General features: G+C 45.3%; 2 protein-coding genes across 4 annotated transcripts in view; one reads left to right on the top strand and one right to left on the bottom strand.

The window, feature by feature from the left end:
* LOC139540340 (periphilin-1-like) overlaps positions 1-11,048 on the top strand; it is a 38,892-nt gene extending 27,844 nt beyond the window's left edge. For both annotated transcript variants that reach the window (XM_071344097.1, XM_071344098.1), the window contains one exon: positions 10,306-11,048. In XM_071344097.1, coding sequence (XP_071200198.1) covers positions 10,306-10,497 — 192 coding nt within the window. In that variant the 3' untranslated portion in view covers positions 10,498-11,048. The remainder of the gene's footprint in view (positions 1-10,305) is intronic.
* A 662-nt stretch (positions 11,049-11,710) lies between these two features.
* The window catches only part of LOC139540339 (prickle-like protein 1), a 56,994-nt gene continuing 52,968 nt past the window's right edge, over positions 11,711-15,736 (bottom strand). For both annotated transcript variants that reach the window (XM_071344096.1, XM_071344095.1), the window contains exons 5-8: positions 15,164-15,367; positions 14,782-14,968; positions 13,584-14,501; positions 11,711-13,389 (exon numbers count right to left, since the gene is read on the bottom strand). In XM_071344096.1, coding sequence (XP_071200197.1) covers positions 12,443-13,389; positions 13,584-14,501; positions 14,782-14,968; positions 15,164-15,367 — 2,256 coding nt within the window. In that variant the 3' untranslated portion in view covers positions 11,711-12,442. The remainder of the gene's footprint in view (positions 13,390-13,583; positions 14,502-14,781; positions 14,969-15,163; positions 15,368-15,736) is intronic.

The raw sequence follows: 15,736 nt of genomic DNA, 5'->3' as shown, positions 1-15,736 counted from the left end.
TGCATTTTATTGCATGACATAAGTATTTGATCACCTACCAACCAGTAAGAATTCCGTCTCTCACAGACCTGTTAGTTTATCTTTAAGAAGCCCTCCTGTTCTCCACTCATTACCTGTATTAACTGCACCTGTTTGAACTCGTTACCTGTATAAAAGACACCTGTCCACACACTCAATCAAACAGACTCCAACCTCTCCACAATGGCCAAGACCAGAGAGCAGTGTAAGGACATCAGGGATAAAATTGTAGACCTGCACAAGGCTGGGATGGGCTACAGGACAATAGGCAAGCAGCTTGGTGAGAAGGCAACAACTGTTGGCGCAATTATAAGAAAATGGAAGAAGTTCAAGATGACGGTCAATCACCCTCGGTCTGGGGCTCCATGCAAGATCTCACCTCGTGGGGCATCAATGATCATGAGGAAGGTGAGGGATCAGCCCAGAACTACACGGCAGGACCTGGTCAATGACCTGAAGAGAGCTGGGACCACAGTCTCAAAGAAAACCATTAGTAACACACTACGCCGTCATGGATTAAAATCCTGCAGCACACGCAAGGTCCACCTGCTCAAGCCAGCGCATGTCCAGGCCCGTCTGAAGTTTGCCAATGACCATCTGGATGATCCAGAGGAGGAATGGGAGAAGGTCATGTGGTCTGATGAGACAAAAATAGAGCTTTTTGGTCTAAACGCCACTCGCCGTGTTTGGAGGAAGAAGAAGGATGAGTACAACCCCAAGAACACCATCCCAACCGTGAAGCATGGAGGTGGAAACATCATTCTTTGGGGATGCTTTTCTGCAAAGGGGACAGGACGACTGCACCGTATTGAGGGGAGGATGGATGGGGCCATGTATGGCGAGATCTTGGCCAACAACCTCCTTCCCTCAGTAAGAGCATTGAAGATGGGTCGTGGCTGGGTCTTCCAGCATGACAACGACCCGAAACACACAGCCAGGGCAACTAAGGAGTGGCTCCGTAAGAAGCATCTCAAGGTCCTGGAGTGGCCTAGCCAGTCTCCAGACCTGAACCCAATAAAAAATCTTTGGAGGGAGCTGAAAGTCCATATTGCCCAGCGACAGCCCCGAAACCTGAAGGATCTGGAGAAGGTCTGTATGGAGGAGTGGGCCAAAATCCCTGCTGCAGTGTGTGCAAACCTGGTCAAGAACTACAGGAAACGTATGATCTCTGTAATTGCAAACAAAGGTTTCTGTACCAAATATTAAGTTCTGCTTTTCTGATGTATCAAATACTTATTTCATGCAATAAAATGCAAATGAATTACTTAAAAATCATACAATGTGATTTTCTGGATTTTTGTTTTAGATTCCGTCTCTCACATTTGAAGTGTACCTATGATAAAAATTACAGACCTCTACATGCTGTGTAAGTAGGAAAACCTGCAAAATCGTCAGTGTGTCAAATACTTGTTCTCCCCACTGTATGAGAGAGCCATGTGAGTGAGAGGTGCTTCGGAGCACGGCAATTAGCTGCCGGGAGAAGGAAATTATTATTATTATTTTCAGCCCAATGACTACTGGCCGATTTTATATATATTTTTTTATTATTTTAGGGTACATTACTGCCGCAAAGGGGGGATGCCGCCGTAGAATTTCAAGTCCTGAAGAGACTATTATCAAGTGCTAGTCAAATTGTGAATGAGAGACTGATGAAGTGTGTGCAGCCTGCACAAGAAACAAAGCAGAGTTCATGACTTTCATGTCACTTCTTTTCAAATCCTCATGAGTCGCATCATGCAGCCTTAGAATGTATTAAAAATCAAAACATATAGCCTAGTGTTTGTGTAACAACTAAAGTGTATTACATAACTCTAAATTAAGCATATAGTAGGACCTGTTTCTTTGTTAAACACGCAACACAGAATAGCAGCATGTGCGCAGTCACTCGGAAATCGTTTGGCGAAAATATCCTTTCTAATTCATTCAGCAATGTTCAATTGTATTCTTCATACTATAAACGAGTGCCATTGAATTCTAAGCAAATATTGTCTGCTAAATTAAGTAGTGTAGCCATCAGCCATATGGCATGGCCAGATCAGGGCCTAACATAAGGACAACTCAAGTTATGTTATTCTGTTCTTCTGAAATAGACTACTTTTTCTTCATGTCATGTTTCTTTAGATCTGTCTAAAATAAATAATGGATTTATTAGACTTTTGAAAATGTTATTGTAAAATGTTAATGTAGATGTTCCAAAGGTCTGCATCAGTGACTTGTAGGCTATGCGTGGAAGCCAGGAGATGCTAAACGTGTTTGTTAATTAACGGTCAATCAAATTTTATTGGTCACATACACATATTTAGCAGATGTTATTGCGGGTGTAGCAAAATGCTATAGATGCTGTTGCGCCTTCTTCACCACACTGTCTGTATGGGTGGACCATTTCAGATCGTCGGTGATGTGTACGCCAAGGAACTTGAAGCTTTTCACCTTCTCCATCGCAGTCCCGTTGATGTGGATAAGGGTGTGCTCTCTCTCTGCTGTATCCTGAAGTTCACGATCAGCTCTTTCGTTTTGTTGACGTTGAGGTTAAGGTTTATTTTCCTGGCACCACTCTGCCAGTTGCCCTCACCACCTCCCTGTAGGCTGTCTCATCATTGTTGGTAATCAAGCCTACAACTGTTGTGTCATCTGCAAACTTGATGATTTGAGTTTTAGGCTTGCGTGGCTATGCAGTCATGGGTGAACAGGGAGTACAGGAGGGGGCTGAGCACGCTCCCTTGTGGGGCCCCTGTGTTGAGGATCAGCGAAGTGGAGGTGTTGTTTCTTACCTTCACCACCTGGGGGCGGCCCAGTTGCACAGGGCGGGGTTCAGACCCAGTGCCCGAGCTTAATGTTGAGCTTGGAGGGTACTATAGTGTTGAAGGATGAGCTATAGTCAATGAACAGCATTCTTACGTAGGTATTCCTCTTGTCCAGATGGGATAGGGCAGTGTGCAGTGCGATGGCGATTGCATCATCTGTGGATCTATTGAGGCGGTATTCAAATTAAAGTGGGTCTAGGTTGTCAGGTAAGGTAGAGGTGATATGATCTTTAACTAGCCTCTCAAAGCACTTTGTGATGACAGAAGTGAGTGCTACGGGGCGATAGTAATTTAATTCAGTTACCTTTGTTCCTGTCACCAAGAAAGCAATGGTGGACATCTTGAAGCAGGGGACAGCAGACTGGGATAGGGAGAGATTGAATATGTCTGTAAACACTCCAGCCAGCTAGTCTGCGCACGCTCTGAGGACGCGGCTAGGGATGCCGTCTGGGCCGGAAGCCTTGCGAGAGTTAACACGTTTAAATGTCTTACACACGTTGGCCACGGAGAACGAGAGCCCACAGTCCTTGGGAGCGGGCCGTGTCGGTGGCACTGTGTTTTCCTTAAAGTGGGCAAAGACTGTGTTTAGCTTGTCCGGGAGCAAGACGTTGGTGTCCCCGACATGGCTTGTTTTCCCTTTTGTAATCCATAATTATCTGTAGACCCTGCCACATACGTCTCGTATCTGAGCCGTTGAATTGCGACTCCACTTTGTCTCTCTACTGACGTTTTGCCTGTTTGCCTTACGTAGGGAATAACTACACTGTTTGTATTCGCACTTTCAGTTTAGCGCAAATACTGCCATCTATCCACAGTTTCTGGTTTGGGTAGGTTTTAAGTCACAGTGGGAACAACATCCGCTATACACTTCCTGATGAACTCAGTCACCGTATCAGTGTATACGTCGGTGTTATTCTCGGAGGCTACCCGGAACATTTTTATTTATTTATTTTTACCTTTATTTATACAGGTTTTTCTCATTGAGATAACATCTCTTTTCCAAAAGAGACCTGGTCCAATAGCAACATATCCCAGTCCCCGTGATCAAAACAATCTTGAAGCATGGATTCCGATTGGTCAGACCAGTATTGAATAGACCTTAGCACTGGTACTTCCTGTTTGAGATTCTACCTATAGAAAGGATGAGCAAAATTAAGTCATAATCTGATTTGCCGAAGGGAGGGCCTTGTCAACATCCTGGAAGTTGGAGTAGCAGTGGTGTTTTAGTAGCGCAAGTTCTACTGTCAATTTGTTGATAGAACTTCGCGAGGATTTTCCTCAAATTTGCTTTGTTAAAATCCTCAACTACAATAAATGCTATCTCAGGATATGTGGTTTCCAGTTTGCACAAAGTCCAGTGTAGTTCCTTGAGGGCCGTCGTGGTATTGGTTTGAGGGGGAATATAGATGGCTGTGACTAACCAAAGCGAATTCTCTTTGGAGGTAATACGGTCAGCATTTAATTGTGAGGTATTCTAGGTCGGGTGAACAAAATGACTTGAGTTTCTGTACGTTATCACAATCACGCCATTTTTTTTAATTCACCTTTATTTAACCAGGTAGTCCAGTTGAGAACATGTTCTCATTTACAACTGCGACCTGGCCAAGATAAAGCAAAGCAGTGCGACAAAAACAACAACACAGAGTTACACATTAACAAACGTACAGTCAATAACACAAATTAAAAATCTATACACCGTGTGTGCAAATGTAGAAGAGTAGGGAGGTAATGCAATAAATAGGCCATAGAGGTGAAATAATTTAGCATTAACACTGAAGTGATAGATTTGCAGATGATGATGTGCAAGTAGAGATACTGGGGTGCAAAAGAGCAAGAAGATAAATAACAATATGGGGATGAGGTAGTCGGGGGTGCTATTTACAGAAAGGCTGTGTACAGGTACAGTGATCGGTAAGCTTCTCTGACAGCTGATGCTTAAAGTTAGAGAGGGAGATAAAAGATTCCTGCTTCAGTGACTTTTGCAATTCGTTCCAGTCATTGGCAGCAGAGAACTGGAAGGAAAGGCGGCCAAAGTAGGTGTTGGCTTTGGGGATGACCAGTGAAAACCTGCTGGAGTGCGTGCTACAGGTGGGTGTTGCTATGGTGACCAGTGAGCTGAGGCGGAGCTTTACCTAGCAAAGACTTATAGATGACCTGGAGCCAGTGGGTTTGGCAACGAATATGTAGTGAGGGCCAGCCAATGAGAGCATACAGGTCGCAAGTGGTGGGGAGTATATGGGGCTTTGGTGACAAAACGGATGGCACTGTGATAGACTACATCCAGTTTGCTGAGTAGAGTGTTGGAGGCTATTTTGTAAATGGCATCGCCGAAGTCAAGGATCGGTAGGATAGTCAGTTTTGAGGGTATGTTTGGCAGCATGAGTGAAGGAGGCTTTGTTGCGAAATAAGAAGACGATTCTAGATTTAATTTTGGATTGGAGATGCTTAATGTGAGTCTGGAAGGAGCGTTTACAGTCTAACCAGACACCTAGGTATTTGTTGTTATCCACATATTCTAAGTCAGATCCGTCCAGAGTAGTGATGCTAGTCGTGCGGGTGTGGGCAGCAATCTGTTGAAGAGCATACATTTAGTTTTACTAGCGTTTAAAAGCAGTTGGAGGCCACGGAAGGAGTGTTGTATGGCATTGAAGCTTGTTTGGAGGTTTGTAAACACAGTGTCCAAAGAAGGGCCAGATGTATACAGAATGGTGTCGTCTGCGTTGAGGTGGATCAGAGTCACTAGCAGCAAGAGCGACATCATTGATATATACAGAGAAAAGAGTCAGCCTGAGAATTGAACCCTGTGGCACCCCCATAGAGACTGCCAGAGGTCTGGACAACAGGCCCTCCAATTTGGCACACTGTCTGAGAAGTAGTTGGTGAACCAGGCGAGGCAGTCATTTTAGAAGCCAAGGCTATTGAGTCTGCCGATAAGAATGCGGTGATTGACAGAGTCGAAAGCTTTGGCCAGGTTGATGAAGACGGCTGCACAGTACTGTCTTTTATTGATGGCGGTTATGATATCGTTTAGGACCTTGAGCGTGGCTGAGGTGCACCATGACCAGCTCGGAAACCAGATTGCATAGTGGAGAAGGTACGGTGGGATTAAAAATGGTCTGTGATCTGTTTGTTAACTTGGCTTTCGAAGATTTTAGAATGGCAGGGCAGGATGGATTTAGGTCTATAACAGTTTGGGTCTAGAGTGTCTCCCCCTTTGAAGAGGGGGATGACCGCGGCAGCTTTCCAATCATTGGGGATCTCAGACGATACGAAAGAGAGGTTGAACAGGCTAGTAATAGGGGTTGCAACAATTTCGGCGGATAATTTTTTAAAGAAAAGGTCCAGATTGTCTAGTCCAGCTGATTTGTAGGGATCCAGATTTTGCAGCTCTTTCAGAACATCAGCTGTCTGGATTTGGGTGAAGGAGAAGCGGGGGGTGGCTTGTGCAAGATGCTGCAGGGGGTGCTGAGCTGTTGGTAGGGGTAGCCAGGTGGAAAGCATGGCCAGCCGTAGAAAAATGCTTATTGAAATTATCGATTATCGTAGATTTATCGGTGGTGACAGTGTTACCTATCCTCAGTGCAGTGGGCAGCTGGGAGGAGGTGCTTCTATTCTCCATGGACCTTACAGTGTCCCAAAACCTTTTGGAATTAGTGCTTCAGGATGCAAATTTCTGTTTGAAAAAGCTAGCCGTAGCTTTCCTAACTGACTTAGTATATTGGTCAGCTTCCCTGAAAAGTTGCATATCGCGGGGGCTATTTGATGCTAATGCAGAACGCCACAGGATGTTTTTGTGCTGGTCAAGGGCAGGGTAGTCTGGGGTGAACCAAGGGCTATATCTGTTCTTAGTTCTACATTTTTTGAATGGGGCATGCTTATTTAAGATGGTGAGGAAAGCACTTTTAAAGAGCAACCAGGCATCCTTTACTGACGGGATGAGGTCAATATCCTTCCAGGATATACGGGCCAGGTCGATTAGAAAGGCCTGCTCGCTGAAGTGTTTTATGGAGCGTTTGACAGTGATGAGGGGTGGTCGTTTGACCGCGGACCCATTACGCACGCAGGCAATGAGGCAATAATCGCTGAGATCCTGGTCGCTGCTCTGATATCCAAAAGTTCTTTGCGGCTGTATGTAATAACACAAAAACTTTCTGAGCTAATAATGTAAGAAATAACATACAAAATACTAAAAAAGTTGCTTAGGAGCTAGAAGCAGAGCTGTCATGTCTGTCGGCAGTTATTTGCTTGACAATCACCGCCCTAATGGTGAGTAGTGAGTACTATGAGATGTGACACGGCGCTGCATGCGTTTGTCTTGTTAATGTCACTGGTTTCTTTATGCATCTTTAAACATGGAACCAATTCTCTCTCTTCACAGTTATGCTTATTCCCTCTGAGTTAAACAAAGAAAGCTTTCAATATTAGGAAGCTGTTCCTAATGTTTTGTACACTGTGCATATTCCATGTTTTGGTAAAACTGTTCCAAATGAAGTAGAAACGATTTATCCCTCTTTGACTTGTAGGAGAAAGTTGTTTAAAGAGGAACTTGACCCTGGGCTTATTTGGTCACACAGTGTGTTCCTGGTCTCTCACTTCTCTGTGGTTGGTGCCTGTCCAACACTGTCATTATGTGGCCCAGTGGCTACGGTTGACATGATGGGCTACAGACATTAAAGCATCGGTCTCTCAGGCCAACATATGCCACATTTTGTCAGTGTTTTGTTGTTGGTACTTTGTGTGCAGGTTTTACTCAACAATCGTGTCGAATTTTCTTTCTAGAATTGAACCCGGGTTATTTGTTCTAGAATCTTGTCTAGATCAGCAGACACCTCTGCAGGTCATAGCAGTTCTACTCCAGTTTGAAGAGCAGTCTACAGGGAGGAGAATGTGGGTTAGAGATGCGGGAATGAGCAGATAGCAGCGTCTGTGTTAACTACCTCAACATGCTGCAGCTAGTTGAGCTGAGCTGGGGGTATTTTCAGGGTGGAGGAGAGACTCAGACAAGAGAGGGGGAATGATGAGAGCGGGAGAGAGAAGTCTACTGGAGACATTTGGAGTCATTGATTCTCTTTTCATTTAGTTAATTGGCAGGTAGAGCAGAGAAGAGAGACACCCTCATTTAGTCTCTCTGGAGAGTATGGTGGAGAGTATATCATTTCAGCTAACCGTCTTCATCGAGTTTGCCCCACTTTGCGCTCCCCCAGCCTACCCTAAAGACTCCCTCAGGTGGTAGTTGTGCTTGGTGACGGTTCATGAACAGGAATCTTCAGTAGCATACGGCTCAAGATGCGCTTAAACCACAATGTAGGCCAAATGGTCAGTTAACGAGCAGCATGATTTACTTCTGTGCTTTTGTAGTTACTCTACTTGGAATGTGCTTGTTGTTATTATGCGTTCTATTGTGTAGAACAATGTTATACAACAGAGGGTTTTTCCCCCATGCATCTAGCTTGGTTTATTGGGATATACTTATTGTTTCAGGGTTCTATTATTCCCCTGACCTTTGAAAGTACTGTATGGCGCTGCTTGGCCCACCCAGCTGAAGCCTCTGTGTCAGAGTTTGGCCTTCTGAGAACCATGTGGTTGTTTGCTAGTGACCATGGGGCAGTTCATGTTTCATCCAGGATGCAGTATGACAGGCTCTGTCCTGTGCTGAACCTGTGAGTTACAGCATCTTAAACATCACATCCTCCTCTTTATCTGTACCGCATTGTCAGTCTCGCCTCCCCCACACACACACACACTTTTTTGCTCCTAGCTGAAAGCGTCCTGCAACAAACAAGGCCTGTTTTTATTTTTTGTATGGTCAAGTCCATCTGTCCTTAGACCACTCAACAACTCCTCTTTTATGCCGCAAACGTACTAATATATTTAGTCTGCGCAGGCAGAAGATAACAAATCTGCTTAAGCTGTTCTAAAGTAGTTCTAAAGTAGAAAAAAATACTACTAAAGCCCAGATTCTCAAAATGGCTACAGGGTCTTAACATGACACACTTTTACCTCTTAAGGAAGCTTCCTGGGACTTCTTGATTAGATCACTACTGTAAAGAAATAGGTCACAGGAATCTCTTGCTGTTTTGTGAAATTGATGCGGAGAATGGCACTGTCTGACGACAAAGTAATTGAAGTCTGTTATTCCTGTAATGAAACAGCTTTTACCACTGGAGAAAAAGCTTGCCACTGACTAAAAATAGTTTCAGACTCAAAGAATTTTGTAGTCACTATCTCCATAATGTTTAATGAAGCTAGCATACAGTTATTGTGATTATTTTAGAGAGACTAAATCGCCACGGCTTGAATTCAAAGCACATTACACACACGGTACAACGCGTTTATTGGTGGTAAAAGGAACAGTAAAGCTCAACTTAGCACCAGCCAGCTCCAGTGAACTTTCATCAAGCGTTTTCGCTGTGCTCTGAAGAATGGTGAGGACGGTGGAAACTTGGCAGGATTAGATTAAGCTGAACCCTTGAGTGCCCTGTGCCCTCTTTGGAAGAGCACTCCATAGGGCACTTTCATAGTACACTTCAGAGGAGATTTGTTAGAATCCACTGAACCCTACAGCTGAACCCTTGTCCCAGACTGCTCCCCGTGCCCTCCCTTTGTAAGGGCACTTTATAGGGCACTTCAGAGAAAGATTGGCAGTATTCGTTCAACCCTGGAGCTGAACCCTTGTCCCAGGCTGCTCCTTTTCTAAGGGCACTTCACAAGGCACTTTGGTGTGAAAGCCAGGGCCAGACCTACTGAGTGCTGACCTCCAGGAAGGATCAAATAAGGGTATACATAGTATACACACATAGTGGGTCTGTTCACGTCAACCCCCAGGTGTTTAAGACCTAGTGCCCAATGGGCGAGCACCTGGCTGGGACCCCAGCCCTGCTTTTAATAGAGGTTAACAGCCCTTTTCTAGTGTGGTAGTAAAACCAGAGCTGCCTCCTGGACCCGAGGGCCTGTTTTTGTTACCATGTGGTGTGAAAGAACTGAGCAGCTAACGCTAACAGACTGTTAATATAACACCTTCACTCCCTTCTGTACCAATGGATGGTTGGACACACGCAGGCTCGCTCGCACGCCTGTTTCGTTGAATACACCTACTTGCCAGAAATGTGGGTTCATGAAGTTCACAGTGAAGTGTTGGGAGCATGGACTAAGTCTGAACTCATTTACTGTGTTACGGCTATTAAATACACTTTGAAGCAAAGGTGTCACTGCGCAACTTTATGTTCAATTCTATTTGTGTATGACGCTGGCTTCTCCTGGTGCATGTGTTTATTTGTTTTATTCACAGTTCCATGTGTTTATCATTTATTGATTGATTGATGTGTGTCTTTGTACTTTGTGTTGTCGATTCTGTGGTGATCAATCAATTTCCTTTCTTGATATTAATGGAGTTATTTTACTAATACTATGTTTCAGAACGGTGTTCACTTTATGGTTTGTACACATTTCTAATGTAATGAGTTGTTGCCGTGTGTGTCTATAGCTATACAAGCAGGACTGCGAGACGTTTGGCACGGTTGTCAAGATGCTGGTGGTCAAGGAGCCCAGTCTGGAGAAGCTGCTCCAGAACCCTCTGAAGGACAACCTGATTGAGATCAGGGAGCTTTGCCTTGACGACCTCCGACACTTTATCATAGAGCTGGACCAGGTCATGACGCCAGAACCGTCAGCATGAGGGGGAACCACAAAAGCCCTTATTACGTGCAGGTACTGATGGACCAGAGGTGGAGTTTGTGTGGTGGCATAGAAGACTGTGAGAGGAGGCAACCTAGTGTGGCATCCTCTCCACACTGTGATTTAAGAAAAAATCTTTTTTTTTTTACCCCTTTTTTCTCCCCAATTTCGTGATATTCAATTGATAGTTAGTCTTGTCGCCATCGCTGCAACTCCCGTACGGACTCAGGAGAGGCAAATGTCGAGAGCCATGCATCCTCTGAAACGTGACCCTGCCAAGATATTCAAGTACATTTTCAAGAAAAAACACTAACATTTGTTCACTAAAATATGTTATTATTGGAAACATGCTTATTTGAGAATAAATATTTTATAGAATTTGAGGTCACTTTAGGGAGTTAATATTTTAAAGAATGTTTTTTTCCCATGCTGTTTATATAGATTTCAGGTGTCGTTCTTTAAACCTCATGTCCAGCAGTAATTTCTTCACTCCTTAGACACATTGCTGAACTCCACTTCTGACCAACTGTTAAACAACCAAATCACACAGATTTTTTTAAAAGTACACTGTGTGTGTATGTATACACAGAAGGAATGGTAAGAATACGCTTTTTGGAGTTCAGTCATCAACATTTATCAGTGTGCCGTAATGAAGAGATTTGAGTGGTTTCAATACCGTTTAGTGCTCTCCAGAAAACTTGTCCGAAAACAAATGTTTTGCATATTTTATGGTGTTTACTGTCATACAGTACCAGTCAAAAGTTTGAACACACCTACTCATTCAAGGGTTTTTCTTTATTTTTACTATTTTCTACATTGTAGAATAACTATGGAATCATGTAGTAACCAAGAAAGTGTTAAACAGATCAAAATATATTTTATATTTGAGATTCTTCAAAGTAGCCACCCTTTGCATTGACAGTTTTGCACACTCTTGGCATTCTCTCAACCAGCTTCACCTGGAATGCTTTTCCAACAGTCTTGAAGGAGTTCCCTGGGTCATTGTCCTGTTGAAAAACAAATGATAGTCCCACTAAGCGCAAACCAAACTTTTGACTGGTACTGTTCTTTGTGTTACTTTTTCTGTTGGGTAATAAAAGTAATTTAACAAGCTTTCCGGAGTTTCTGTTCCTCTACACTATATTCATTCTTCATACACATACTCGTTCTTTTGGGGGACATTGCTCTCCTTTTGGAATAAACAAAAAACCTGACATGTTATAATATGTTTTTTATTACAATTATTATCAATCTTAGCCTTTTATATTCCAGTTTTTACATTTATACAGATGACTGTGATCTGTTTACAATATAATATGACCCATAAATAAAATAGTCAACCCAACCAGGCTCTTTATAGTACATATGCTATCCCCACTTGTCAGGGCTGCAAATGCATACTGGTAAGCCTAAATACAAAAGAAGCACATACATGGAAATAGCTGATGTCATCATACTGTATTCTATAATACCTTTGCTAGCAGAAACTATCATACTTTCATTTTTAAAACCCTGGTTAGCAAAATAGATCCTTTAATAACTGGGGCTCCCGAGTGGTGCAGCCTGATTCCAAACTGTATCACAACCGGACGTGATTGGGAGTCCCATAGTGCGGTGCACAATTGTCCCAGCGTTGTTAAGGTTTGGCCAGGGTAGGCCGTCATTGTAAATGAGAATTTGTTCTTAACTGATTTGCCTACTTAAATAAAGGTAAAAAAAAAGAATATGCAATCTGTTTAGTCTTTCAATGCCATTCCACTACAAACATGTCTGTTTTTTGTAATCCATCTCGAGAAGACATGTAGTACAACCAGTTGGCAAGATCATTTTGGCATTTGTAGCAAGCAGGCAGGCCGTTTCCATATTCCGAACAGTGGCAACAAGAGATCTAAAGGGGGGTTGCAATGCAGACCGAGTATAATTTAAAAGGGTACTCCACAAAAAAGTTATGAAATTATACAGTTTTTCCCCTTGTGCCCCTTCTTTTTTTTGGACTTAGTCCGTGGGATTCCCCCGTAAGGCGGGGAGGGTAGGCCTGCCATGTGGCTAGGGCTGGGCAGGTTATCATAGTAGTGTCTGTGTGGCTGGGGGATGGGCTGCCCCAGGAAAAAGCCTTCCTCCTCAGACTCAGACTCTGAGGAGGAAGATGAGCAGGTGGAGCACCAGTCATCCTCGCCCCTGTCCCCACACAGCCCCAGGAACCTCTCCATGGCTGGGCCCTGCTGGAGCCCGTAATCTGAGGTGGCGTGGTGGGGATGGGGGTGACCAGGTTGGCCCTGGTCATACCTCTGCTGGTTGGGCAGGAAGGTCTGCTGCTGGGGACCCTTGTGGCCGTGGCTCCTATGGCCTCTATGGTCCTCTCTGAAGTACATGCGGTTAGCCCTCTCCTTGGGCACCAGGTGGAGAGCGTTGTCGGAGCGGGACTTGCGGCTGCGGCGCCTCCTGTGGTGATGGTGGTGGTTGTGATGGCGGCCGGAGCTTGAGCCAAGAAGCTCCGGGTCCTGCTCTTCAAAGTGGTAGGCACGCCGCCGCGTCCGCTCGCTCATGGGGGGCTGGCGCACTGGCAGGTCACCATAGCGACTGTTGTCAACGACGTCTGGGGAGAACTTGACCTGTTGGGGTCGGGATTGGGAGCGAGTCCTCCTCAACTCCGGGACGTGAGGTGGCTTTGGGGGAGAGGGAAGAGGAGCCGCCTCTTCCTCTGGTACATTCTCCTCCACCTGCTCCAGCTCAGATGTAAGGCTCTTCAGGGAATTGGCACTGCGGTGTAACGTGGAGGAATTGAGAGTTCCCATGTTGCTTGTGTTCTCACAGTTCTCTGCCTCAAGCTCCTGGAAGTTTTGTAAGGAATAGACCAGAGGGCGCTCTTTACTGTCTCCGTTTACTGATGCCGCTGGAAGAAGAAGAAGAAAAGGAGGGAGAATGAGGATATATGTTTGTACAAGGTGTCTATTCACCACAATGCTGTTTCAAATAGCAATCTGCCGTCACAGAACATTGAAAGGTGGTATGCTACACAGATCAAAACCTGGTTAAGCCTAGTCCTGGACTAAAAGGCTATTCCAATGGAGATGTAACATGTCTTACCGGTGATGTTGGACAGTGCCAGTGAGTCCATCGAGTCCCTGACGCTCTGATCCGTCTGTTTCAGCCCATCTGTGATACACTCCAGAGAGTCATCATACCACTGTTTTTCCTCCCTCTGGAAGCCTTTATCCCCAATGCTACCAGCCCTGTGCTCCATCTCCAGCTCCTGGAGCTTTCTGCTGCTAGCAGGGCCTGGGTGGCTACCGTAGGCTGAATCCCCTAACCCATCCTGGGACTGAGCCCAGTACATATCTGCCTGGTACTTCTTACTGGCAAGGCTTTGGCTGCCTGACCCTCCTCCACCTCCTCCTCTCCCAGCCCTTGAGCCCTGAGGCTCACACTGTTTCATCTTGACCTCTGCCTCGGTCATCCACAGATCTGTTGGGGGTCTGGAGTCGACTGCCTCACCCTGCTGGAAGACACCGTGCTCCCCAAACTTGAGCAGCAGCTGTGTCATGTAGTCCTCGTGTTCGGCCCACTCCTCTTCCTCACGATCCTCGGGGGCCTCAGTGCCCTCCCTCCCCTTCCAAAATTGCTCCTCGTTGGTTAAACCCAGGTGGGCCAGCTTGTTGGTGAGTGTGTCTGTGTTGCCGGCATCACCGGTGAACCCAGGGAACTTGTAGTTGACGGAGGGCGAGAAGAGGAGCGACTGGCGGCACTGGTCAGCCGAGCGGCTGCTCTTGCCCATGCGGACGCTGCGGCGGGATTCGCGGGAGCGTGCAGACTGGAAGGCGGAGTCGGAGGAGTCAGAGGTGTGGACGTCCTCGCCCAGACTGCAGGCCTTGGAGCAGTAAATACGGCCCTGCTTGGGCAGGAAGGGACAGCCCAGTAGAGAGCTCTTACACTGGGCACAGCAGAAACAACCCTCGGTGGCGTGCCAGTGGAGACCGTCATACGTCATCTGGGGATTGTCCACCCCTAGTGGAGAGAAATTTGTTTGTGTATTTTGTTAAACACTTTTGTGGTGCGATTCCCTGGATCAGTGTCAAGTTCCTCCTAGGCATATATCATATAACATGTTTATACTGGCTGAGAATAATGACATGTTACCTTATTTGGATCTTTTGCATTGGATGACTCTCTCACTGCCTAAAAAACGTTGATGTCTAACACTTCACTATTTCAGTTTATTGTAGTTTTTGGCATTTCTTTTACAATGGCAGGAAGCAGTCGTCTGTCTGCAGTGGTCAGGGCTTACCGATGTGTTCTCTGCAGGCCTCGCAGTACTCAGCGAAGAGCGAGCCGAAGCAGCCGCAGCAATATGGCCGCCCATCCTTCATGATATAACGCTGTCCCCCCAAAACCGTCTCACACTCGAAACAGGAGAAGTGCTTCATGTGCCAATGACGCCCCTCCGCCTCTGTGCACTCATCAGAAAAGATAACCTGAAGACAGACGCATAAACAAATAGTTTGAGAAGTGCGTGGCTTGGTTTGGTCTAGCGGTTATTGCTGTTGCCTTCAGAGAACATATGCCAGTGTTGGTGTGAGTTCAATTCCGACCCCGAGTGGTTTTAGGAACAATGCTTGGTGTGCGTCACAATGGCTCTTCACACTCACACCCACACACAAACGTCTCACCTCGTCGCAGGCTGAGCATCGTGGTTTGAGCAGTTCAGCATGGTGTCGGCCACAGTGGATCTTTCCGTCCTGGTAGAAGTAGATGAGGTCCACCAGCAGTTCGCTACACATGGAGCACGCAAAGCATGCTGGGTGCCAGACCAGCCCAGGACCCGCTCTGGAGGCAAACACCGCCATCTCTCCTCCGTTGACACTCTCCCCACACTGTAATGAAAACAACAACACGGACAGGAACAGAGTTTCACTCTCAAACTAGAGATTGTATACTGTAGTATTTTACGAAGCTCATAAAATATTTATACATTCATTTTAGTTTCGAATTAATCGGTATACAGTACCAGTCAAAAGTTTGGACACACCTACTCATTCAAGGGTTTTTCTTAATTTTGACTTTGTTACATTGTAGAATAATAGTGAAGAAATCAAAACTATGAAATAACACGTATGGAATCATGTGTTAAACAAATCAAAGTATAGCTTTTATTTGAGATTCTTCAAAGTAGCCACCCTATGTCTTGATGGCAGGTTTCCACACTCTTGGCATTCTCTGAACCAGCTTTATGAGGTAGTCAC

The sequence above is a fragment of the Salvelinus alpinus genome, chromosome 15 (genome assembly GCF_045679555.1).
Source record: "Salvelinus alpinus chromosome 15, SLU_Salpinus.1, whole genome shotgun sequence".
In the NCBI taxonomy this organism is placed as follows: domain Eukaryota; kingdom Metazoa; phylum Chordata; class Actinopteri; order Salmoniformes; family Salmonidae; genus Salvelinus; species Salvelinus alpinus.
The sequence above is the reverse complement of the archived record's forward strand: the minus strand, read 5'-3'. Positions and strand labels throughout refer to the sequence as shown.